The sequence below is a fragment of the Dipodomys merriami genome, unplaced genomic scaffold, assembly GCF_024711535.1.
Source record: "Dipodomys merriami isolate MVZ:Mamm:240054 unplaced genomic scaffold, mDipMer1.0.p SCAF_13, whole genome shotgun sequence".
Classification (NCBI taxonomy): Eukaryota; Metazoa; Chordata; class Mammalia; order Rodentia; family Heteromyidae; genus Dipodomys; species Dipodomys merriami.
The window spans coordinates 21,744,167-21,770,640 of record NW_027202604.1 but is presented as its reverse complement, the minus strand read 5'-3'; the positions used below and the strand labels follow the sequence as shown (position 1 = coordinate 21,770,640).

Below are 26,474 nucleotides of genomic sequence, written 5' to 3'. Positions count from 1 at the left end.
GCTTGAAACCCAGCAGGCAAGTAGTGAAGTTGCAATTCCTAGACAGATACATAGTCACAGACACAAAGACCCAAGCTTACCTGCGACTATTCCTGATTTCTTTCTTTGATCTCTCTCTCCATCCTTCTCTCCCTCCCTCCCTCCTTCCCTCCCTCCCTCCTTCCTTCCTTCCTTCCTTCCTTCCTCCCTTCCTTCATTCCTTCCCTCTCTCTCTCTTTCTTGTTTCCTTGCTTTCTTCTTTCTTTTTGAGCTGGTCTTGGGGCTTGAACTCAGGGCCTGAGCATTGTCCCTGAACTTTTCTTTTTCTCAAGGCTGGCACTCTACCACTTGAGCCACAGCTCCACTCCTGGCTTTTTGGTGATTAATTGGAGATAAGAGTCTCTTGGACGTTCCTGCCCAGGCTGGCTTTGAATCTTGAACCTGGATCTCAGCCTCCTGAGTAGCTAGGATTACAGATGTAAGACTAGTGCCTGACCTCTTTTTTTTTTTAAGGCCATCATTTACTGCTTGAAACTCAAAAGAATAAAATCAGTTTAGTGAAATCCCTCTTGGATTATAGAAGCTCTTATACTGCAAATTTTCAGTGGACTGGGGAGCTTGTCTCTTTCTCTAATCTGGATAGATTTTTTCTGAAGGTTGGTTAAAATCACTGCTGAACAGAAGAGTCCACTACACTGGAGATTTCATGACAGTTTAAAAGGGTAGAAGCTATATTCTCCTCCTGAACTGTACTGAGCTGAAGGAAGCAGCCAGCATCCCAGGAAATAGGGGAGAACAAAGGAGGGATTTTGTCTAACTCTCCTTCCTCCATTCCTATTCCTCTGCTTAAATGGAGATTAGGAATCAAGGCTTGTTTATTTATATTTAGGATGTCCTTTTCTCTAGTTTTCTTCCATCTAGAGTCCCTAAGGTCCTTCCAAATGCTGATCTCCTTATGCTCTTCCCTTGCTTTAAAAATCCTTCAATGCTTTTCCTTAGCTTTCTGAGGAAGACGGTATCTCTAATTATGGCTTGAACTGAGGGTCTGGGTGCTGTCCCTTAGCCTTTTCACTCAAGGCTAGTGCTCTTCCAATTGAGCCACAGCTTCACTTCTGGCTTTTTGTTGGTTAATTGGAGATAAGAGTCTCAGAGACTTTCCTTCCTGGGCTGGCTTTGAACCACAGTGCTCAGATGTCAGCCTCCTGAGTAGCTAGGATTACAGATGTGAACTCCTGGCTAACGCACAGTTATTTTCAAGTAGGGTTCTTCTTCTAACAGAATGTATGATGTGGACAGTGTTCCTGATTTTGCTTATTCTTCTATCCCCAATGACTGGAACAGTGATTATGCATGGAAAGTCCTAGAACTGTGGAAGGATAGAATGAGCAACACTGGGCTCAGGAATCAAGGAAAGGGGAGGGTGGAGGTGCTATATTTAACCCTTGTTTTCTTGTTGCTACAGCCAAACAAGTTCCATCATCAAGGTCCTTTCATTGCTCAGCAGCATTGTATGCAATAACTTTATTAAGGTCAAATAGATATCACAATACAGGTTTATCCCACAGGATCAAGAAACTGATTTGATTACAGATATCATCAAAGACAAGGCTGTTTTGTGCTATAATGCTTCGGAGATCACAGATCACACATTGAGTTTGTACATTGATCAGAACTCTTGTCTAGAAATGCAGATGCTCATTTTGCCCTTCCTGTTGGTCCCTGGTGTTTCAATTGAATTAAATAAAGAAGAAAGACTGGTATTTTCTTGAGAATGAATACATTCCAGGGTATGTTTCAGGAGAAATCCTCCTGGGATACAGATTGATACACAGAAGCCATTTTTAATTGATGTGTTGCACTCAATTCAGAATTAGTAATTTTGTTTAATGTGTCAGAATTTTGAATAACTGGATGGAGGAAAATAATTAGCTTGAAAATAAATAGGTTTTAAACAATTGGCTGGTCATATAGGTCTATTGCATACTCTTCCTGGACTAATTCTTCAACACATCAGCATCTGAACTATTTTATCTAATCTGCATTTCCAGAGTTCTGAGAAAATGCCACGTCATACGCACAGAGTTATTGGGCCTTGCTAGTCATGGTCCACAGAAGAAGAGCCACAAAACACTATAGAAAGTTACAAGAATGTAAATAGTTAGCAGAATAACTAGGATAAATACTAGACAGTTACCATATGTAACACTGTCTTCTAATAGGGAAAAAAACCCACCCACAATGCAATCAGAACTTGGGTAACATCAAAGACAAATTTGCAAAGTATACAAAGTTATGAATATATTTCTTTAAATATCCATTGAACAAATTCATGATGCAAACTGGAAAGTCTTCATAAATACAGCCAAATGTTTACTGTGTGAGAAACTGCTCATCCATGCATTAAATCATATGAGCATTGGTTTATCAAGTGAGAAAAATACAGAGAAACTGTTTGAAACAAATAGAAACCCACAGTCCTACTGGGTCTAAAACGAAAAAGTAATAATACATGCATGTTGTGGTACATTGCGACACACCAAATTGTCTTCTATGAATTGTTTAAACGTCCTGTGCATCAAATGCATCAGAAAACTCACTGCTATTTAATTGGCTCTATGCATATTACATATTAGAGACTTTAAGCTACAAAATGTTCCTACTATCTCAATGCACATACAAAATGACCCTAAAGTATCTTTGTATATAACAAGGTACTCTCCAATTAGCCGTTTGTGATGAATAATGTATCTCCACATGTCATCTCTTCTCTAAGTACCATTTATCACGGGCCCAGGCCTTTCTGCCTTAATGAGGAAGACAGATCTCCAATTTACATTCAACCTATTATGCATTAATAACTGATCGAAACTCTTAAAAAACTCTTCTGCCACCAGAATGGAAGGTGGTGAGGCTTCTTCTCCAGGAGGAGGCAAAGCTACTCGATTAAATCTGATTGGTAAAAGAAGTGGGGCCAGTAGGCTGTTGGCCGAACTCATCAGAGGATTGCCCCAGATTTGCCTGCTGGCTATACCCACCACTTGACCCATAACTTTCTTGGTTGTAACTGCCTTGATTGTAGCTGCTAGAGTGCTTCTCCATGGGATCCGAAAGGTATCTCTGTCCTGAGGAATGCCAGCCGGTCTCCTTGAAGACAAACCATATGTTTCCAGCCCAGAGGATGAAATTCAAGAATCCAAACACCTAAAGGAAAATCGGAGCAAAGGAGTTGATGAACTATAGACAGAGACCATAGGGAAAAAAATCTCAGTTTTAGAAAAACCTTAGTGTAAGGACACTTTTCATTTACAGTTGAGCTGGTTTTAAGGTTTCACTAGGAACCACTATTTGGTTTAGAATATCCAAATTAAATCAGTTAGTTGCTTGCTTGTTAGATGTCAAGTACTGCATAAACAACCTTATATTTATTGATTTTCTCGATGTAAATGGACTCTGCTGTTATCTGTTCATATTAAAGGTTTAACAAGAGTAAGATTCTGGTCCAAGGTCACATGACTTGGTAAGTAGCAGAGAAAGAATGCAAACCCTGTTTGTCTAATATGATAGCCTTAAATCTTGCACAAACCATCATTATCTCCACAAGTGAAGACATATTCTTCATGCTGTACAAAATCATTTTCAGATGGTATATGACTGAATACTTTTATTTTAATAATGGTGCATTCACTTATAAAACTACCATCTCTTTTTGGCTAGACATACTCTTACTCATTTATTGTAATGCTGTAAAGAAAATGTGTAAACTGGGTGATTGTAGCTCACACCTGTAATCCTAGCTACACAGGAGGCTGAGATCTGAGGACTGTGGTTTGGAGCCAGCCCAGACAGGAAAATCCATGAGACTCTTATCTCCAATTAGCTAGCAAAAACCCATCAGTGGAGGTATGTCTCAGGTGGTGAAACATCAATCTTAAAGGAATAATCCATGTGAGAAGGAGATGCCCTGAGTTAAAGTCCTAGCATCGACATATACATATGCACACACACACATACACACACTCATTTTTTAAAATTCACACTAATTATTATTTTTTTTAATTAGTGGATTAAAACATCATGGAATAAGCACTGGGTTAGGTGATACAAGGAAAAACAGAGCTAGATAGCATCCTTAGAGGCTGAGTTTCAAGTAGTTGAGGAAATTAAAGTTGCACTCGCTTCGCTTCTTCCTCTCAGGTTCCGAAGTGGAAGATTTTCAGGGTTATGAAATGCGGGCTCAAGAGCTAGATGTTGACGTTGTTCTCTGGAAAGTCCACCTGTTCTCCAGCAGGGTGAGACAGAAGATCTTGTGTTGCTTCCCCAAATCTTAGGGTTTACTGGAAACAGAATTTATTGCCATTACAACAGACCTAAACAAGAGTCCTGGTTACGGGGCTTGTTCTGTAGCCATTTCCATGACTGTTTAATTTGCTTGGGGATTAATCAGAGGCTCTTTGTTTTAATAAGCCCATTGGAGATAGATAACCATAGTATGGCTGAAAGCTGTGATGACACGAAAATGTATTTAGTCACTACTCCAGCACAACACTGACCAGTCAAAACGGACTTGGGCAATGACTGGAGCTCTGGAATAGAGTGCTGAAAGTTTATTGCTGGATTAAAATGTATTCCTTGGATTCCGCATGGTGGGATAGTCTAGAATTCTCTAGTTGTGTTGGGTATGCCCAGGATTGTGGGTGGATCTGGATCCAGTGTTGTCACCACAGGACCCAAAGAGCCTGAAGCAGGGGATTTGCTGAAGTGGAGCAGTATTTTACCTGCAGGGGATCATTGCTCGGTCTCTTGATTAATTGAGTGGCAGCCTTGGCAGAGGAGAAATTCATGGATTTGGAATTCGGGGTGAAGGGATGGCTGTGTATGGACAAGGCAGTTTATTATGTTCGGAATCATTTTCTAAAATATTTACATGCATTATGTTCTGTTGTCTCATTAACTGCTGCATAAACTGAAGAAGGCTTTAGTAGATTAGATGATTGATAGATACTATTGGCTATTGAGCCATGCCTCCAGACCTTCTTTGCACTAATTATTTTGAGACAGGATCTTATTTTTTGCCCAGACTTGCACCTGGACCCTCATCCTACTACTGTAGACATTCTTTTTCAACAGAAAGGCACAGAGATATCAAAAGAGGCAGACATAAGAGGCGGAAGATGAGAATCGTCCAGTTCCATGACTGTCTTCCAACTCCTGGCTCTAGATTCTACCCTGAGAAGGCATATCTCTCATGTTTTTATGATTATTTTCTAGTGTTTTGCATAAGCCAACTCAATATGACTTGAAGGCAAACAAATGTGTAATTAAAAAATGTGCTTTGGCTGATTAATATCCTGTCCCCTGATTTTGGTAATAAAACATGATTTCTTTTGCAGAGTCAAGTTTCAACCAATCGGCTTGAGTTCTCTCCTGCAGCTGAGATGGAGAAATGTCAGGTTAGGCGAAAACTTCCCAGTAATGACAGCTCAATGGCTTCTAGAATGCCAATTCCTCCTTAGATCCTGCCCATTCTTGCTTCTTCAAATCTTGTTAGGCTCACCAGCTGCTTGGTGTTTTTCCAAGGACATTTTTTTTCCCTGATGAAAGTAGAGTCTGTTTATATGCTTTGCAATCTAAACACTTGAATGAATGTAGACATTATACCAGAAGTGGGGTCGATAGAACTGGCATTAGGGATATGAAGAGCATTTCTGTGTTAGGCACTTTAAAATGGCATTCCCATTATAGGGGGCTAGCAAACTTTTCTTTTTTATTACCATACATTAATTATATGAGAGTAGTTTCATTATGGCATTTCCAGATAGGTATAAATGCATTTCAATTCATCTTCCCTCCTCTGTCACGCTACCTTACTCTTTTCCTGGTCTTAAAACCATCTCAACAGTTTTCACTGTTGTATTTTCATACAGGCAAATAAACTGTTTTCATCATATTTATCCTTATTCTGTCCCTTGTTAGCCCAACCCTCTCATATGTTCCCATGCTCTAACAAAGCCTGTTTTAGTTTCTTATCATTGAATTTTTTAATGTGTATTAAAATTGGATTATATGGTCTGGCCATGGTATTTTAGATATACATATATTGTGTTTTGCTCAAAATAACCCTATCTATTGCTTTCCTCTCCCCCCAGCTTTTATTGATCAACAACTTTCATTGAGTCTCCATGTCTTCATAGATGTTTAATATTGATATATTCATATTTATTTTAATATGTAACATGAAACAACAAATATGCTAATATACAAGATAGATTAATTATATAATTGCATATTACTCCTAATATGTATATAGGTATCCATGAATATGTATGTGTTCTGGAGCTCAAAGACTTAACTGACATAGATATATAAGTTATAACACCACTAAACTTGCCCTTCATACATGTCATATTGTTTTGTTTCAATCCAAACAATGCAATTTGATTTCAGGAGATAAATCAATTGTTTTTCATTCATAATTCTTATCTTTTAGCATTAGTGGTGCCAGCGATAGAATTAAAAGGATCATTTGGAACTCTGTAATTTCCACATTGTTCAGAAATTATGAAATAAACAAAGACAGTAAGCAATCATATCCTTTTCACTTTAAGATTAGTCATGCTGATCAAATGCTGTCTACAAACAAGTTACAGAAGCAACAACGCTGTATGCTAATACATGTAATAACAATCTCAAAATAAATGATAATGATTATGAGCTCCTAATATCAAGTTTATGTACAGGCTTACTGTCTAACCAAGGTAGGGCTCCCACTTAGACCATCACTAGGGTAGCAACATTTCCTTCTTTGTAAGTGCCTTGCTAGGTTGATTTATACAAAGCTAGAAAACCACACACTAACCTTGAAGCAAAGGTAATTATTTTTAGGATTTGCTAAAGCATGTTGTTCCTTTAACCAGTACTTCTGAGCCTCCTATTCTTCCATAAGTGCCACTTCGTGTTGCCATTACAGCTTGTCTTTTCCAGACACAGCTTCTTTCTGTGGAAGAACACAAGTTCTCCCACTTATAAATTAAGAATCCAATTTAGGATATCTTTACTAACTTACTTTCCCTCCTTCCCTGTAAGAGCCATACACTTGATGACAATATTTGATTTTGTTCAACTAATTTAGTGCACCCTTTCAAACAAAGCTATCAAGCAACTAAACTGGGGGATGGAGAAAAAATTTTAAAAATCACCATAGCTATTATAAGTACTTTCGCATATCATGTATTTTCTTTGGCATTCTGTGAAGCCTGAATATTTGTATGCAGCTTCGGGTGTACTCTAACTATGTGTTGCTTGAATAACGTTTTCCCTCCCAGGAAATGTCTGTGCCATCAAATATTCCTTTTAAGTTCTGGAAGGATTCAGCTTGAACATTTAGGTTTTATATCTGCTATGGCTTAGAATTTTGACTTGACTGTCATTTAGTCTGCAACCATTAATACTTGCTAGGATTTTTTTTAAACTAAGAACTCCAGAACTGGTGGCATTAAAGTGCATCAATTCTGACAATTAAAAACCTGAAGGCAAAAAGATCATCTTGTCCCTAGACTGAAATGATTAACCTTGGATTTGGAGACAGACATTTCCAAGATGATTATAAAGGTGATTTCTTATTTGTGGCTAGCAAATGAAGACCTGGGATGTCAAGTCTAGATGAAATCTTACTTACCACAGATGTGTTCAAGCTAGACATGACAGGGCTGTGGACGGCCATGCACTTGTTGGATGGCTGTTTGCAAGCGGACATCAGTAACAACACTTCCTTAGGATCTGTTGCGACTTTCACATCAGATAGTCCTTTTGCCCAAGCAGATGAACCCACCAACCACAAGAATGAAAAGACAACAGTGACAATGAAATCCTGCAGAAACATAGATAAAACAGGAAAAGAAAAGAGAGGTGAGTCCAGAAACCAAACAATTAGTTTATATAACCTTTTCATTAGCCTTTTGGAAAACTCTAAAATCTCTAGCATCAGGACCAGGAGAGACATGTTGAAAAACCAAAGTCATATAATGTTGTATTTCTATTTACATGGGATAAATAATGACACTAACCATTACAGAATGCTTATTACATTGCAGGAATGATGCCAAAGACCCCATCGTCCTCATCTAACAGTAGCTACAACATTCCCATATAAATGCTATGACCATTACCCTATTCGTAGATGGAAAACTAAGACAGAGAATATTTGCACAGCTTGCCTGAGACTCTAGACACTGTCAGCCCAGGCTCTTAACCACTATACTGAGATAATTTAAAAAATTTAGTGATTTTTGTCCATTGTCAAACACTCTTGGGGCTGTGCATGGGGGGCAATCCCAGCTGCATAGGAGGCAGAGGTCTGGAGGAGGATCACAATTGGGAGCCAACTGGGGGGAGGAAGATGAGACTATTTCAATTAATACACTGTCATGTAGGAGACATATGCTGGAGGATGTGGTCCAAGCTCAAGCAAAACAAAAACTGCAAGATTTGATCTGAAAAGTAACTCAAACAAGAGGACTGGAGGCATGGCCTAAATGGCAGAGCACCTCCTAAGTAATTGGAAGCCCCAAGTTAAAAACCCTAGTAGTACCACCACCAAATACCCACAAACCTGTTGATTAGTTCATTACTTCATCATGTTAATTGTTTAAAAAAAAACCTGCCTGAGTATTTATTATCTGTTTTTTACCTGGAACTGTGTTATGCTGAAGACAACAATTACATTAAGTGATATTTACAACTCAACATGAGGAAACCAAGGTCCCAGGAAATTAAGGTATGACAGAAATTGACAGTCCCAGAATTCATATCTAGATATGTCTGACTGTGAAAAATATCTGATATATGGGCAGGGGAAAGAAGCTGCCTAACAAAATCTGTTATGTAAGTGAATAGCCATTTTAGAGAAATAGCTCCAAATTTCTGATAGGGTCTGTTTCAGGCTATTTCTCCTCCTTCATGTCTCAGAAAGGATGGCAGGTAGGATTCACAGTTCCAAACTTAGGAACTCAGGCTCAACTCTATATGAAACTTAGGCTCAACTATCTATCTTTTCAGATAGATTATATTTATATTTGACCACTGTAAAAATACTGAGTTCTAACTGTATAGCGGTGGCACACATCTGTAATGCTAGCTACTTGGGAGGCTGAGCCCAGAAAGATCGCAGTCTGCCTGGGCAGACATATCTCAAGACACCTTCTCAACCAATAGTTGGATACCGTGACACACACGTCTCATCCTGGCTAGATGGAAGGCCGAGACTGAGAACATTGCAGTGTCAGGGCGGAGAAATCCATGGGACTCCATCTCAATGGAAGATGCTTGGCATACTGTCATGGGCCTACCATCCTAGTTATGACAAAAAGACTAAAGTAGATGGATCGTGGCCCAGATGTGTGCCCAGGCATGAACTGAGACCCCTATCTCAAAAATAACCAGTACTTTACAACTCTGGATGGAGGGGGGTGGAGAGGAATGGGGGAGGTGGGGGAGGGAAGGGATAGTGGGTCAATAACAAGGGAAGGGGTAACATTGATGGACAAGTAATATACTCATTGCCATACTCATGTAACTGTAACCCCTCTGTACAGCACCTTTACAATAAAATAAAAAAAATAACCAGTACAAAACAGGGCTCAACAGGAGAGCACCTGTTTAACCAGTATGAAGCCTCACGTTCAATCCTCAGTATCACAAACCAATCAACAGGGGCTGGGAAGGTGGCTCAGTGGTAGAGCGCTTGCCTTGCATGCATGAGGCCCTGGGTTTGATTCCTCAGCACCACATAAGCAAAATGAAAAAAAGCCAGAAGTGGCGCTGTGGCTCAAGTGATAGAGCACTAGCCTTGAGCTGAAGAGCTGAGGGACAGCGCCCAGGCCCAGAGTTCAGGCCCCACAACCGGACCCCACCCAAAAACAACAACAACAACAAACAAACAAACAAACAAACCAATCAAGAATGACAACAGCAACAACTGAAAATGCCTCTTGTGCTTCTTACCTAAAATAATAAAGACATAGGGAAAGGAAACTAGCAAATATGATGCAGCAACACAAGTAGGCTACTCTTTCATTAGTAACAAGTTTTCTTGGAATATATTTCTTTCCTACTCCAAGGCATGGTGAATCTGCTTTGCCTGGGCTCTTGCCCTCATGGTGAGCCTGAATAACTTTGATTAAGACAGCATGATCTTCACTGAAGGAACTCTTCCACTCCAACAGTGTAGTGTGTGCTGGCATTTGTGAGATGTGAGGTCTCACAATGAAGAGTGGCTAAATCTGAGAACCTGGTCCCTTTTCATCCAGAGGCTGCTGTGAATTATGATTCACTAAATTACCTTTTCATGTTGGCTATAGAATATTGTGGGCAATTCATAATCCATTCATAAAATTTCTAGGACATGGTTGTTTGCAGATGTTTCTCTCAATGGTCACCCGCTTCCATCACTGAGATGTTGTTTGTTAAGAGCAAAGAAGCTTCTCCCCTCCCACAGAGCAGGTGTTTTCCTTACAAACCCTTCCTTCCCTCTCATTTTTAGTGAGTTCCATTTGAGTCTTATATACCCTTGGAAAGCTGTCTAAGCCCTTTTGGGAATGACACATAGGTGTAAAGAAACAAGCAAATAAATACAGTATCTACAGATGTCTATGAGTCATTGGAAGAAAGAAATTACAGTTGATGGGTTTGCATTTGGAACTGAAGGAATGGTTAAACAAGCCAGATTGCATCAAATCACAACTCTCTGTTCACATGCCATCTGGTGACGTATTTCATTCTTCATTTTCAAGCTACACACATGTACTATCTATTGTTTCTGGATATCAGAAGTTCAAAGTATGTGTCACAAAGCTACAATATAGATCTAGGCAATGCTGGATAAGAAATGTACTCATTACCTTGCTCATGTAACTATAATCCCTCTGTACAGCATTTCCACAATAAAAAACTTAATTAAAAAAAAGATCTAAGTTGGCTCCTTCTTCTTAATGCAGATTTATTTTTCTTCCTTTTCCCCATGTTTTAGAGGATGCCAGCGTTTATGGGTTCATGACCTTTGTCCACGCTCAAGTCAGGAATAGTCAGGCTGTCCCTTCTCACGTTGTGTCATTCTGTTATTTATGTTTCCACTTTTGAAGGAACCTGGAGATGACATGGGTTCACCCAAACAATGTAAGGTATCACTATTTTCAAGAAAGTTCTCTCAGGAAGATCCTTACTTCTGACTGCAGTTTTAACCCCTCCTTGCTGTGCCCCATGAGATAGACACAGGTTTCAAGGATTAGGATGGAGTCTTCTCTGCAGAGCTGGAAGTGTTTTGAATGTGAGAATTAGTTGGGGGAACACTGACATTCTGACAGTGTTACACCTTTTCAACTCATGAACATAAGGAAATTTATTCCACTCATTCATTCACACATCCCAGTAGTATGTTTTGAGTAAATTGCCTGTCTTGAGAACAGTCTTAGGGAACATAAAACACGCATGCGCACACACAGGGTATTTGCATCAAAAGGTCTAAAAAAATAGGCTTAAGCTAAGCTTATGACTAAGAAGAGCATGAAGATAGGGGGACCAGATCAAACATGTTAGACATTTGCTTGCAAGTTTTGTTTCTGGGCTGTTGGCTTGAATCTTAGTTTGAGGCTAACCTGCAGATAGTGAGCCATAAACCAAATACTTTGACCCTTCTTTCCTCTTATTTCCCCATTTCCTGCTGAGGCTCCTTACAGGCCAAACCCAGTAGGAAGCCTAGAGGTAGAAGTTCTCAGAAGTGATCCCTCCTGGGCACAAAGATCAGACTCCATCCTGAACTAACCATCTTTTCTATCTCCTGAGCATTTCTGGTCTGCCAGGACCACAGCTAAGCCCCTGTAAACATCATTAACCTTATAACTTAGCTTCTAATGTCTGCTCCCTTTTACTTACGAATAAATTGAAGTGTAGAGAGGTTAAACGTTTTACTTATAATTAATACCTAGATTGATGGGTAGTATGTTACACACTTTCTGAAAATGTGGAAGGGCAATTGTTCTTTGGTGTATTTCATGTAGATAATTACATAATTGGTTTTCTCTAAATTTTAAGCAGTTGGGTACTTCCTAAACTATCTTGATTTTTATCTACATACCTCCTGTGTTATTGTTTCATATTTCATTTAAAGCAAAATGTGTCTTTATTACATAAACAAGGTTAACTTAAAACTTATACATGCCCAATAAATGTTAAGCCAATGTATCTTCCCATAACTAGAAGATTATGACTATGAGTGTAACACATTAGAAATAAAATACCTTTAATTCTGGTTAATGTATGCTCAAGGCTTGGGAGCCTAGAATCTTTGTAAAACTAAGAGATTAACAGGTGTTAATAGGGACTAACTTTCACGCCATGTTATTAAATTCTGCACTAATGATGGTGCCTTAAACTATTTTCTGTACCAGGACAGGTAAGTGGCTCTTGGGCAGCCAATTCTTCCTGAGGGTACAGACAAGGATCTGGTTGTTTACAAAAATCTACTTATTTGCCTAGCAGAGATAATGTGTGCATGGTGGATGAATTTATAATATTCATTATCCCATGCATGTGTTAACTCTTTAACGATAACTTCTGTCGTGTTTGCTTGTGTTATTTACCTCCTGGAGCGGACAGCTTGACATTTAGATGTTTCAAGGTTTCGGAAATCTCTCCCCTGTGGGATCTGTGTGGTCCCAAGAAGTAGTCAGAGGAAGTGTTACTAATGCCATAGAAATTGCAGCCCAAAAGGTGAAGTGATATATTTGCCCATGGCTCCTTGATGGTTTTCAAATGGATTCTGAGAACTAATCTCATTCTGGAACTTAAAGAACTTTGATGTGCAATCTGAATATGTTTCCCCATTTGTGTTTACATTATCTGTTTAGCAAACAGAGGAAATAGCCTGGTTTAATTCTGATTGGGCAGTTTGGTTCCATTTTATTTTATCCATCTATCAATTAAGTTGTTAGTATTCATTCATTCATTTATTTATGGTATCCCATTCTAGCTCAGTGTGCTTGCTCTCTGCTGATGCTCAACTACTTGTGCCTTGAGGTTGAACTCAGGGCCTAGGCGCTCTTGTGCCCAACGCTGGTGTTCTACAACTTGAGTCATGGCTTCATTACTTGCTTTTCGGTGGTTAATTGGAGACAAGGGTCTCACAGACTTTCCAGCCCAGGCTGGCTTCAAACAATGAGTTTCTGATTTCAGTATCCTGAGTATCTAGGATTCTAAGCATGAGCCACTGGTGCTCAGCTTTGTTAGGATATATGTTAATGCTATAAAGCTGCTAATCTTGGTGAGAGGAAAAAGAGGGGGAGGAAGAAGAAAAGATGAAGGAGAAGATGAGGAGATTCCGAGTCACATCATTCTTCATATGCCAGCACTAAATGCATCATGAAGTTCACCACTTCATGTTAATTCTGCAACAACTCTAGGAAGAACTTTACTCTTATTCTTATTTAATGACACTGGAAAACTGAAACCAGTTTTCAAAGTTCACTCAAGTGTATTTAGACCAGCTTTAGGGTTTCTTGTCCCAGGAGGGCAGTCTCCCCTTTCTGATATTGCCCATTAATCCCCCTGGACTTTAGAATCTTTAGTGACAAATCCCCTAACAAAGTGACTTAAGCCTTCTGTGGGAGCTCTAGTCTCCATAGCATGCCAGGATTTGGAAAGGGAGACTCTTGTTTCAAATGTGCAAAAGAAAATATCCTTGGTTAGGAAGAGAGGTGAAGCCCTCAAGTTTGTACATCTTTATCAGAGAGAAAAAACATAGAGTCAGAAAGTCTTTAATCTCAGCTGCGTGGCCAGCTCCACAGGGTGTTGTTTATGAGTCACTCTCCCTAGATTTTATCAGAGAACTTCCCACTCTATTTATCTGATAGTTACCTCATTGCTAATAAGCCAAGAAATGTGGAGAACCCACAGATTCACTTGCCAAGCACTTTCTTGGAAGATCCAACCTCAAATGCCTCTCTCTACCTCACATCTCGCCTCCGTTCTTTCCCAGACCCCAAGCTGGAGGGTACAGATTTATCTCTTAGCGGGAACCTCTTTCTGAGCTCAGCCAGAGATCTATACAAGCAAGAGGTCCACAGGAGTTCAGGAATAGAAAAACTAAGCTCCCTAATTTTCACTGCCCTAGCTGCAACAAACACTGGCTTATTATTGCAGTTATATTTTTGATGCAAGAAATAAGCAATTGCTAAGGAATTGGTCTTGAATCCTTCAAAGATGGTCATAGTAAGATGAGGTCATTGTAGGTGATAATGATGGTGTTGATAATGCTAGTGATGGTGGTGATGATGGTAATGATGATAATGAGGAGAGAGCTTAACCTAAGCTTGAAAGAAATAGAACCAGGATTTGAACTCAGGGAGTTCGGCTCCCGAATCTAGGTTAGTAGTCTATAATTTAAAAAGCAGTGTATTGCTTTCAATGGATGTGACTTTACTGAGTTAAAACAAAAACATTAATACTTATGGCTATTGCTTATGGATCAGTTAATATTCTGTGCTTCCATACATTATTTATACAACTCCTACATAACATATTGAGGTGACTATGATGTATCTTGCTTTATAGTGAGAGAAAGTCTAAGCTGAGGAGACTAATTTTCTAGAGTTTCCAGACTAAGTTCTTAAGCTTTGGTTACCACCAAAGTTTGCTAAGGTACAAAGTTGATGTTCTTGGCCAGAAAGTGAACTGCCTTACATCCTAGTTCAGGTTTAATGGCAACCCACATGCACAAGGCTTAATATCATTTCATTTCATCCTCATATAATCCTGTGACTTTTCCTGCTTTACAAATGAGGATGAGAAGGCTTAATCTAGTTAAATTAATACTCTGATTAGTTGAAGTCAAAATTCCATGTTTGTTCATTGTCCCATTGCTATAGTTTTCACTTTCAGTTAGATGCCTAACATTTATCATCTTCCTATTCTAGTCTGGGTGCTATTTTACAAGTGCAAGAGAGGATATGGTAAAGTCACCTGCATGTGTTTGTTTACTGCAGCATTGCTCAACACAGTCACAGAAACAGCCCAGATGCCCTACAACAGACAAATGAGTCAAAAAATATGGTATATACACACATACACACACACACACAGACCCCAAAATACAGCCTCTCAGGTAAATGTGCATATGCACACATGTATATACATGACCAAGCTGGCTAAGGTATATCATACACAGAAGGGAGGCTCTATGGTATAACCCTATGAACCATGAACAGATAGTTTAACAAAATGAGTATCAGGAAGCAGTTGTAATACTTGATGTATGTATGTGAAAAGAGATGGGGTGGGGCCAAGGGGGATGGGTAGACAAACGAAGAGGAAAAGAGGAGGAGAAAGTCGTCAAGAATTCTATATATGTCCTAGAAAATTAATAAAAGTGAGGGAAAGGATGGGTTAGGAGGGATGGGTGAGAATATTAAACAGGGTGACACTGATCAAGATGCATTGTATTAATAAACTGCTGTGTTGAATGACAACTCCTTTGTACAACTACTTAAAGATAATAATAGAAAAGATGCCAAGAGTTAATATTAAAAAAGGATACGGTAAACTTGATATGACTGGTGGGGGAAGGGGGAGGGTGGAAATGATTGATGCAAGGATTGACAGATCAAGACACACTGTATGTAAATGGACATGTAAAATTGTAACCCTTTTGTACAAACCATTTAAAGATAAAAATAAATAAAAATAAAATGCTAAAAAAATGAATGGAAAGGAAAGGTCCAAGGGTGGGTGAGGTATCAGCCCTGTATACTGGGTTGTTTTCACAGTAGGATACCCGTTATCATCCTGTTATTCTCTAGGATTTTGCAAAAAAGAGAAAGCTGTAGTGGGTACCAATGTTCTTCTGTTACAAGGCCATGATTTTTAATCAATCATTTTGTTTCATGAGTGGAGATTTTGGCTCATGCTTATGAATCAATTCAGGATTTCATTTCTTTTGTCCCCCTTAAGTTAATTTTGATTGTGACCGACATGCAGCACTTGTTCCTATTCTAAACTCTTCCAGGGAACTTCATCAATGGATTTGCAGTTGCTCAGCTGTACAGCTGAGACCTAATTTAGGTGTTTAACTTACCTTGTGAAAATAAGACTTTGAAAATGTTTCTCTGCCTCTGTCTGTCTCTCTCTATCTCTGTTGTTCTCTCTCATCCTCCCTTTAGTATATCAACAATTGATTTCATACTGCTGGTGGGAATGGGATGTAGCTGGGCTATGGGGTGACTTCAGTCACATTATCTTCACTAGTTTCTATAGGCCCATTTTTCTTTGCAGTTCATCCTGCCTAAGTTTTCATTACAAACAGCATGAGCTTTTTAGAACAAGTTATGAAGTATTAGTAAAATAACAACTGTTTAAAATAAATGTAAAATATTAGTCATGTTACTATTAGTGCAGCAATGGGTCAAGCACTGTGTTAAGCCTTTTACTTAGGGTATTTTACCTCATCTTCATTGAGAATATATCTGGGCTTTTAGAATGCAAAATAACACAGGATGACTAGGTCTATAGTCCAGAAGCTCTGCAGTGAAATCCCAGCTCTTACTAATTAGCTTTGAGACCTCCACTTTTCCTATCTGTAAAAGACAGCAATAATTTATGACATTTCATAGGGCATTTTTCAAGGATAGAGGAATTAATGCTATAAAAATATTCATCTCAATGCCTGAAGGTTCACTTAGTTCTACTGCATATAGTAACTAAAAATCAAGAGTATTGAAAAGTATGTTGGCATTATTAATGAATATTGATGGCCAATGAATCAGGTGGGCTCATTTGTTTATCCAACACATTTCTAGCTAGCTGCCAACTCTTGGGAATACTGGAGGTAATAAAAACAGATGTGATCCCATTACTCACTGTGGTGGATGAGAGAAAGTTCAGTCAATTAAACACAGAAGGATGCGTAACTGCTTCAGATGATAATAACTTTCCAGGAAAAGGTCTTGGTGTTTTTAAAAAAAGAAGAAAAAGCAAAGCAATGCAAGAAAGAAGAAAATAAGAAAATGTCTAGGGATGCCTGGTGAGGACAGCCTATAGGGATAGGAAAAGGTACATAGGGCTGGATATACAAAGAATTATTTTGTTTGGCCCGTGGATGCATCTGAAAGCAGACTCATCCTGAATAATAAATATACTCCAAAATGGCTTATCTGGAAGGCCTAGGAATTGACCTCTAGAAGGGGTACCAGGTTCTCTGCTTCCTGCTTGGTTTATGTCTAAGGAGGCATATGACTATTGGGTCAGAAAGGACTAAGGAAATTTCCCGGGCTAATCATCCAAGTAAAAAGGATTTGAATACAGTAGCGCACATTTCTTGGAGATTTTTGTAGACCCCATGCTTGTTGAAATTATCAGTTCTGTAACTGTCTACCTACAACCTTTTCCTTCTTAGCAAGCTAAACAATAAACAAAGTTGAGTCCAGAGAATAAAGAAGTCTATGGTAGAGCTGTGCAAACATGTAAATCTTAGCAGAAAAGCATTTCTGTCTTTCTGAATCCTGGCACCCTAGTAGTTTTCAGACCAAAGGAAGACACCAGCATTGTTAAGTGTTTCTAGATGACTTGCTAGCTTATACAGGACATGGTGCTCCTTCTGGTTACTGGCTTAGACATATCCATCAATAAATGAATAAACAGATAACAAGCCCAAGCTCATAGAGGAGAAGCAAGACAGCTCTTGAAAACAATTGAGATGTCTTAAAAAGAACAGACTGATGACAATGTGCCTTGTGAAGGTTAAGATGTGTTTGTGACTTTAGCTAACTATCACTATCCCATAATACTGTGGAATTTGTGAAAATTATGTCATCACTTAATCTCAATAAAGAAAAGAAACCACAGACTAGCTAGGTAATCTCGGATGAGTCTGCAAATTTGAAGACTCTTATTGAAAACTTATCAGTCTTTGTTATTTTCATTTTTTTTTAGCACTTCTACAACATTTTAGAAGCAGTCATTGCACCAGCTAGATGAAGATGTGATGATCTAGCTAATTAACCAACAGCTTTGCTCCTTGTCACAAAGCTTCTGAGCATTACAAACACATCTGGAAAATACCAGATGTCAGTCTCCATAGAAATGATGATGTCTCACACCTGTAATCCTAGCTACTCAAGAGGCTGAGATCTGAGGATCGCAGTTCAAAGCTAGCCCTGGGCAGAAACTTCTGTGAGACTTTTTATCTCTAAGTAACCACCAGAAAAACAGAAGTGGCACTGTGGCTCTACTGGAAAGTGGTAAAGTGGCCCTATTGAAACATGGTAAAGTGCTAGCTCTGAGTTAAAGATCTTAGGGACAGTGCCCAGGCCCTGAGTTCAAGTCCCACAATCGACAAAAACCAAACAAACCAAAATAATAATTTTTAAAAAAAACCCAAAGAAATGAAATGTCTGGAGAAAGTGTAGTTCACAGAAGATGCCATAGGAGGCCTGCAGCAGGCCGAGGCAGTTAGACTTGAACTCCACCTCTCACGTAAGTTCTGCACTAGTGTCTTCTCATCATGCAACTACCCCATCACAGTTTATGCACGCACACCTTGGAAGTCTTATTTATGAGAAATCACACCCCACACACATACATCACACACCTTTGTCCCCAATACTGGGATTTGAACACTTGTGCTTGCAAGACAGGCACTCTACCACTTAACGCTGTGTCCCATCCCTTGCTTTAGTTACGTTTCTAAATGGGTCTTGAGATTTTTGCCCAGGCTAACCTGGACTGTGATTCTCTTATTTACATGTTCTGACTAGCTAGGTTTATAGGCGCTTGTCATCATGCCCAACATTTTTATAGATTGTGAACTTTGTTGCCCTGAGATAGCCTCAAACCAGTACCCTCCTGATCTCTACCTTCTAAATAGTTGGGATTACGGGTGTGAACCACTGTACACATTTCTTAAAGAAGATGGCACAACTCTTTTATTTTTTTATACAACATCAGACAGTAAAGACGAGGATAAATGAAATGTCCTCTAATCAAAAGAATTTTTTTTCTTTTGGCCATTACTGGGGTTTGAACTCAAGGTCCTCTGCTTGCTAAGCAAACATGTAACAATTGAGCTATACCCTCCTGCAGGTGCTATTTGCTTTAGTTATTTTAAAGACAGGGTTTCACACTTTTTGCCCAGGTTGGCTTCAGACTATGATCCTCCTACTTATGTCACAGACATGTGACACAATGCCAAACTTGTTCTTTAAAACACATCTCACTATCTTTCCTCTCTCTCCATCCCCGCTTAGGTCCCCAACCGAGCTGGCTTCAAAACACCAGTTTCTATCTCTTCCTCCTAAGTAGTTGAGATTATAGGCATGAGCCACTGGTGCTGGGCTAAAAATAGTTATGTTTTCTGTAGGAAGAGGCTGGCTTCCAATGTAAGTTCTCAATTTGTCTAAATAGTCTTATTTTTCCTTATTGCTAAGCTATGTTTGAAAATGGTTATGTTCTGTTGGAAGGGTGTGTGTGTGTGTGTGTGTGTGTGTGTGTGTGTGTGTGTGTGTGTGTGTGTGTGTGTGTGTGTGTGTGTGTGTGTGTGTGTGTACTAGTCCTTGGTGCCCAGCCATTGTCCCTGAGCCTTGAGCTTTTTTGCTCAAAACTAGTGTTCTACCACTTGAGCCACAGCTCCACTTCTAGCTTTTTGGTGGCTATCTGGAAATAAGAGACTTTCCTGTCCAGGCTAGCTTTGAACTATGATCCTTAGATCTCAAGTCTCTTGACTAGCTAGGGTTAAAAGTGTGAGCCACTGGTGCTGGGCCAAAATGGTTATGATCTGTAGGAAGATATTTCAAGTTAGCTAACAATGAGAATTTTGACCAAGCAAATGATGTCAGGGCCTCCTGGCTGTCCTTTCTCATAAAAGTTAGCTCTTGTCTGAACTGCAACTTCTGTTTCCTTTGTCTTCAGCTTTCCCTGAAATCAGGAGAAAAGACACATCTTCCTCCCCCAGAATTATATAATATGAGAGTGGGAAGGAGCTGCTGAGATAAATTCAGGCTGTCAGATAGTCCTTAGAAACAAAATCCTAGTATTAACTTACTATTCTACTGGTGGCTCCTAGACAGGGTACTGACACAAGTGGTCAGAAACAATGAAATGAACCCCAGCTGTGGATGGCTGCTGGAATTCTCTGGGCATTACTGTTCACATGGACTGGAACGCTTCCTTTACAGAGTTATTGAGAGAATTACAATTAAATAAAAACCCTGAGCAGTAGAGAGACTGGAATTTTTTTTCTGATACTGGAGTTTGAACTCAGGGCTTTGTGCTTACTTGGCTTGCTTGCTTAGTTAAAGCTCTACCACTTGAGCCATATCTCCAGCTCAGTTTTTTTTTTGGTGGTTATTTTGGACATGGAGTCATGAGGACCTTTCTGGCTTTGTACCTTCATCTTCTGATCTTAGCCTCCTGAGTAGCCAAGATTGCAGGATTGCATACCTCGTGAGAGTGATTGTGTGTGTGTGTGTGTGTGTGTGTGTGTGTGTGTGTGTGTGTGTGTGTGTGTGTGTGTGTGTGTGTGTGTGTGTGCCACTGCTGGAGCTTAAACTCAGGGTCTGGACACTGTCCTTAAGGTTTTGTGATTGCATACCTCGTGAGAGTGATTGTGTGTGTGTGTGTGTGTGTGTGTGTGTGCCACTGCTGGAGCTTAAACTCAGGGTCTGGACACTGTCCTTAAGGTTTTGATTTCAAGGCTAATGCTCTACCATTTGAGCCACAGCTCCCCTTCTGGTTTTTTAGTGGTTCATAGGAGATTAGAGTCTTTTGGACTTTTCTGCCCAGGCTAGCTTCAAGATCCTTAGACCTGTCTTTTGAGTAGTTGGGATTACAGGCATAAGCCACCTGCACAATGGTCTGAAATTGGAATTAAAAAAATTGTTGCATAAGTGATTGCAATGATAGTAGTGGTGAAGACAATGCAATCTTCAGATAATGTGGCTTGTTTTGGTTATGTTCACTACATTTGATATGAATTTAGCTCAACCAATTTTATTTTCAATCTTCACTTTGCCATTGCTCTTGAAAATAGAATCATTTGGTTGAAATTAAATAAACAGCAACAACCAAAAAATGGTAGGCTTTGCTAAGGCAGTCTACAGTGCTAAGCCATGGATATTTTCAAGCATTTAAGTGTGTGTGTGTTGTGTGTGTGTGTGTGTGTGTGTGTGTGTGAGAGAGAGAGAGAGAGAGAGAGAGAGAGAGAGAGAGAGAGAGAGAGAGAGAGAGAGTTTGAGACTGATAGACAAAGAGGGAGAGAGAAGAGAGACACAAGGGGAGATGGAGAAAGAGAGAGGTGTACAGAGAAAAAGAAATAGACATAGATAAAAAGAGGATTCATGTACTGATTCCAGTACATGACTAGACAAGAACTTGGGCAATTGTGTAAAGACATAGCCCATCCGAAAACTTCTGCCTGGGAGAATGAGCCACTAATCATGGTGATGACCCTACTTTATTACAAAAAGGACTGGCTTAACCCCAATGCTCCCAGTGCCTAGCCAAATGTCTACTATCAATAGCTTCTTACACATACTTATGGAATATAAGAATAGAAGGAGACTTCAAATTTGGGAGAGATGAAAAAATCACTTGTCTCAAAAATCTGCATATTTTCTTAATTACTTCAAAAATATAAGAGATGCATATCTGGCTACCTACCCAAAGGATAATTTACTGTTAGGATGTAGGGATGGGAAAACATTTCTGAAATTTCATTTTTATCATTTTTCCTTATATACACATTTCCCTGTTACACCTTTTTAAATGACTGTATATAAAAATTTGGTGTGCTTTTAGAATAGGCATCTTTTAATGTGTTTCACCTTTGGCAATTAGAAGAGACTTTCTGCTTCTGGAAATGAATATGATTATAGTTCACACTTCCTCCCACCAACTTATTCTTTTCTTTCTTTTTTTTATTTCAAATGAGCAAATGGTATTAACACACCAGTTAATGAAAAGAGCTGCTATTTTTCAAGTATTCCTTCTGTCTTTCTAGAATTGAAGAGTCATTATTCTGTCATCTATCAACCCATCTGTCAGCATGCAACAGATGGTTCAAATGAAGAAGTTGGAAAATACCAAGGAAGGAAATTATCCTGTGCTTCACCATCCACAGCTCAAATTCAGTCTGACTTCAGAATATTCCTTTGCCACCTCCCCACTCATCATGTGAAGTAAAAGTGAGGGAAAATATTGCATTTGAATTACAAATTCCCAGCCATTCCTCAAGGCATGTCAACTGGATACACACTGTATTAAAAGAGTGCAAAAGATAAGCTTGAGTTTTGCGTATTATGTTGCTTCTTATGCACAAAGCTTCTGGTGATTTATTTGACCTCAGTAAGAGGTTCTGTTCTCTCAGTAGAAGAGTAACAAAGGAGTAGGTTGTTTTAGAGGGTTATTACAAAAATTAGGCAGAACTGGATGATCGTGTGTGTGTGTGTGTGCGCGCGTGCGTGCGTGCGTGTGTGTGTGTGTGTGTGTGTGTGTGTGTGGTATCTTGCATGAGGCATCACAACAAATAATTGATCCTATTATTTTCAACATCAGTTTTTCCATTCTGTTTTTTTTTGTTCCAGATTTCTTAAAAAAAATTTTTATTGTGAAAATACCATACAGAGGGGTTATAATCACATGAGCAATGTAATGAGTACATTTCTTATCAAGCATTGTTGCCTCCTCCTTTGTTTCCCCTTATGTTCCAGATTTCTTGTAAGTTTATTCTCAGAGATTCTGGGTCTCTGGTAGGTAGGATTTGAGCAGGTGCTGAAGGATAGAATGTAGGCAGACATACAAACACAGAAAGATGTGATTAATATCTGTATGTATGTGTGTACTTATTTATCTTCAGGGTATGGTATACACAAAATATAACCTGCCAAAGTGTAGTGATGTTGTTGACTGATGTGTGGGTATTCTGGGAAAAAGAACCAGGGAGCAGGGAGACACATACAACCTATATGGCATTGCATTCTTGAAGCACATGTGTTTTTCTGGAAACGTAAGGATCTCAAGGACTTCTGCCCAAATCCTCCCAGAGAGAGAGTGATAATATGTTTTCTTAGTTTTCATTTCAATCTGGATGAAATAAATATTTTGGAGTTTTACTCAGTCTAGGCATAAATATTAATTGAATCACAACTTATGTTTCGTTCTTTATTTAGCTAACTCTACTTATTTTGTCAGTTCTGTGATATTTCCAATATACAACTGTTAGGATTTCACATTTACAGTTTTTAAAATCTTTTCTTGTTTGTAGTGAGAAGTTTTGGGAGTGTGGACTCCCTCTTGGTGGTCATATTCTTTTGGAACAGTTTCTGGGTTTGCCAGCAGACTAAAAGTTTTTTGTTTTTTGGTTGGTCCTGGGGCTTGAACTCTGGGCCTGGGCGCTGTCCCTCAGCTCTTCAGCTCAAGGCTAGAGCTCTACCACTTGAGACACAGGGCCACTTCCATTTTTTTCTGCTTATGTGGTGCTGAGGAATTGAACCCAGGGCCTCATGCATGCAAGGCAAGCACTCTACCACTGAGACACCTTCCCAGGCCCTCTAAAAGGTTTTAAAGTTTTGAGAAGCATGGTGTATCTCCAAATGAGAAAGTTCTCATTGTTAGCTACCACAAATCTTCTAAGCAGACTCTGATTCTTTAAGTCTGCAGCTGAATTCAGGTAAGTACTTCTAACATACTTCCAAGTGATGCCTTCTAAGTACATTCCCATACATATAGTTTGAGAAGTAAGTCCTACCTCTTAGTGAACTTCTTGCATAAAAACTTCCCAGAATATTCCAGCACCCATCCTTTCCATTTCCCCACCTCTCATACTTTACCATCCTGTCTTAGGTTCAGCAAGATAGTTATTTTCCCCCCAGTTCATAACACAATTTTCTTCTTACTTTCTCTCCTCTAACTTTTTCTGGCTATGTGCTACAAACCAGGTACTGTGGTAAGTGCTTGCATGAGTTAACTTCACTCAGATATCAGTGAGTGGTTACTACTGTCATAATAATCAATTAACGGGTGAAGCTATAGAGGTTCAGAGAGGTTAAGGAAACTGACCAGTGTCACCCAGCTACCAAGTGGTAGAAGCAAATCATAAGCACAGTCTGATTCCAAAGCTGGGATTCCAGCTAGTAAGGACTTTCTAAGATTATGCCTTCCTGGGGTTATGTCAAATATAATTTTTGTAATTGTCCCAGAACCTAGTCTAGTATTACATCTAATTGATACGGGCAGCTAGAATAAAAAAATAAAAATAAACTATGGGTTTCTGTTACCTGTTCCCTTTAAACCTATGGTTAAGCTCTTAATGAAACCTTTGAAGCTGAGTTTGAGTAAAGCAGTACTATACACGATCCCACACAAGTCCTATAATACGTATTTAGCCAGTATGCATCTTAATAGAATCTTGTCATGTGTAGGAGTCATGCAATGGAGACAATCAATGACCTATGGTACATTAAAATCCGGGGTAATGAGATCTCATTAGTTGCCATATTGTCCTGTTGACGAGAAGAAGAAAATAGCTACTCAAAACAGTGAGTAAGATATTTTTCGTCACAAAGAAGACCCTGATTCCACACAAATTTGCAGAAATCAGCTGAAAGTATAATATTCTTGTACAGTTGTTTGCAAAGCTGCCCATTAAGTGGTACTAATAATATCATTCTATTTAAAAAGTCTATTGCCCTGTAGCTAAATAGTGTTTCCCAGAGCCCAAAGAAAGCCATCGTCTATTTTGGAAGTTAAGGTGTGTGAGACTGTGGCTGTGGATTTCAGGGATTGTCCTCTTTCCATTTAGGCACCATGGTAAAGAGTAGGGAATGTGTTGAAGTGTTAGGAAACAAACACATGGAAGTACATTGTTTTGATGATTTGAGAGAAGACAAAGGCCAAATCATAGTACCTGTTAAACACTGCTGTGTAGGTTAAATAGAAACAAAATCTGCAGGGGCTGGTGGTTCACATGGTGTCATCCTAGCTGCTCAGGGGGCTGAGATCTGAGGATCGCAGTATGAAGCAAGAAAGTCCATGAGCCTCTGATAGCAAATTAATCACCAAAAAAGGCAGGAGTCTGAGTTGTGGCTCGAGTATGCCAAGCTTGAGTGAAAAAGCTAAGGGTCAGTGTTTAGGTCCCAAATTAAGCCCTAATACAAACACACACACACACACACACACACACACACACACACACACACACGAGGATGTTTTGTACTCACAAACTGACATGTTGAGTTGTAACCCCTTCGTACAACTACCTAAATGTAATAAAATAAATATTTAAAAAAAATGAAATAATGGAGGAGTCCTCAAAGTGATCCTCCTGGATCACAGGTGGTTAGAGGTGAAGTCTTTCAGAAAGTAAGGCTAGATATGTGTTGCTACATGCCAGCACATTTGACTATGGTGGGAAAAGACTTAGGGAAAAATAAAGAGAGAGAGAGAGAGAGAGAGAGAGAGAGAGAGAGAGAGAGAGAGAGAGAGAGAGAGAGAGAGAGAGAGAGAGAGAGAGAGAGAGAGAGAGAGAGAGGGAGATTGACTAGGTGGTGACTTACTCTAACTAGTTCATTTCAAGTTAATCAAGGCTCATATATATACTAGGATCATGCTTCAGCTTCTTGGAAGTTGAGCAACAGCTGTGTAGCTGAATCTCACCCTGCACCCTTTGTGCCTGGCTTTGGTTAGTATTTGTTTCTACTATATTATGAAATCTATACTGCCATTTTCAACCCATAGGTCATACCTGACTTTGGGTTTGGATTGCTACCAGCTAGGAATAATTTTATATGTATTTTTTAGAGTTACATTTCAGGTATTAAAAATTATTGTAAAATTGATGTACAGAGGTGTGTTACAATTGCATAAGTCAGATAATGAACACATTTCTTTTTGAACAGTGTCACTCCTCCCTCATTTTCTCACGTTTTTTTTCTTTCTTGACCCCTCCCTGCAAGTTGTATAATTCATTTCCAACATAGTGTCTAGTGAGTATCACTCCTAGGTTAGTTCTATGTATTTTACAAGTAAAGCAAGCATTCCAATGTTTTCTATCAGTTCTGCTGTTTTGCCAAACTACTTTATAATTACATAAATATTTTATGCAAGGCAGATGAGACTTTCTCAAAACTATAGGTTCTTTTCTAGAAAAAGATTTAGATGAAGTTTGCTCATAAAAAGTAATGAGATAGGAAGTGGTGCTGTGGCTCAAGTGGTAGAGCACTCGCCTTGAGCTGAAGAGCACAAGGACAGCACCCAAGCCCAGAGTTCAAGCCCCACAACCGACAAAAAAAAAAGAAGTAATGAGATAAAGAGCATTTGTTTCTAATATTCACCAGCTTCCTTTTCTTAAAAAAATTATAAATGGCTGTGAGGATAATTTTATCATAGTTTGGTCTAGTGCCATTGGGTCATAAAATAGATATTTATAAGCATAAATATAACAATCTTTTCTCCAATATGAG

The 26,474-nt window shown here is 39.2% G+C and overlaps 1 protein-coding gene across 2 annotated transcripts in view; it reads right to left on the bottom strand.

Annotated features, from left to right (window-relative positions):
• Positions 1-1,472: 1,472 nt before the first annotated feature.
• Synpr (synaptoporin) overlaps positions 1,473-26,474 on the bottom strand; it is a 284,651-nt gene continuing 259,649 nt past the window's right edge. For both annotated transcript variants that reach the window (XM_070018869.1, XM_070018870.1), the window contains 2 exons: positions 7,655-7,846; positions 1,473-3,180 (listed from right to left, as the gene is read on the bottom strand). In XM_070018869.1, the coding sequence (XP_069874970.1) occupies positions 2,923-3,180; positions 7,655-7,846 (450 nt within the window). In that variant the 3' untranslated portion in view covers positions 1,473-2,922. The remainder of the gene's footprint in view (positions 3,181-7,654; positions 7,847-26,474) is intronic.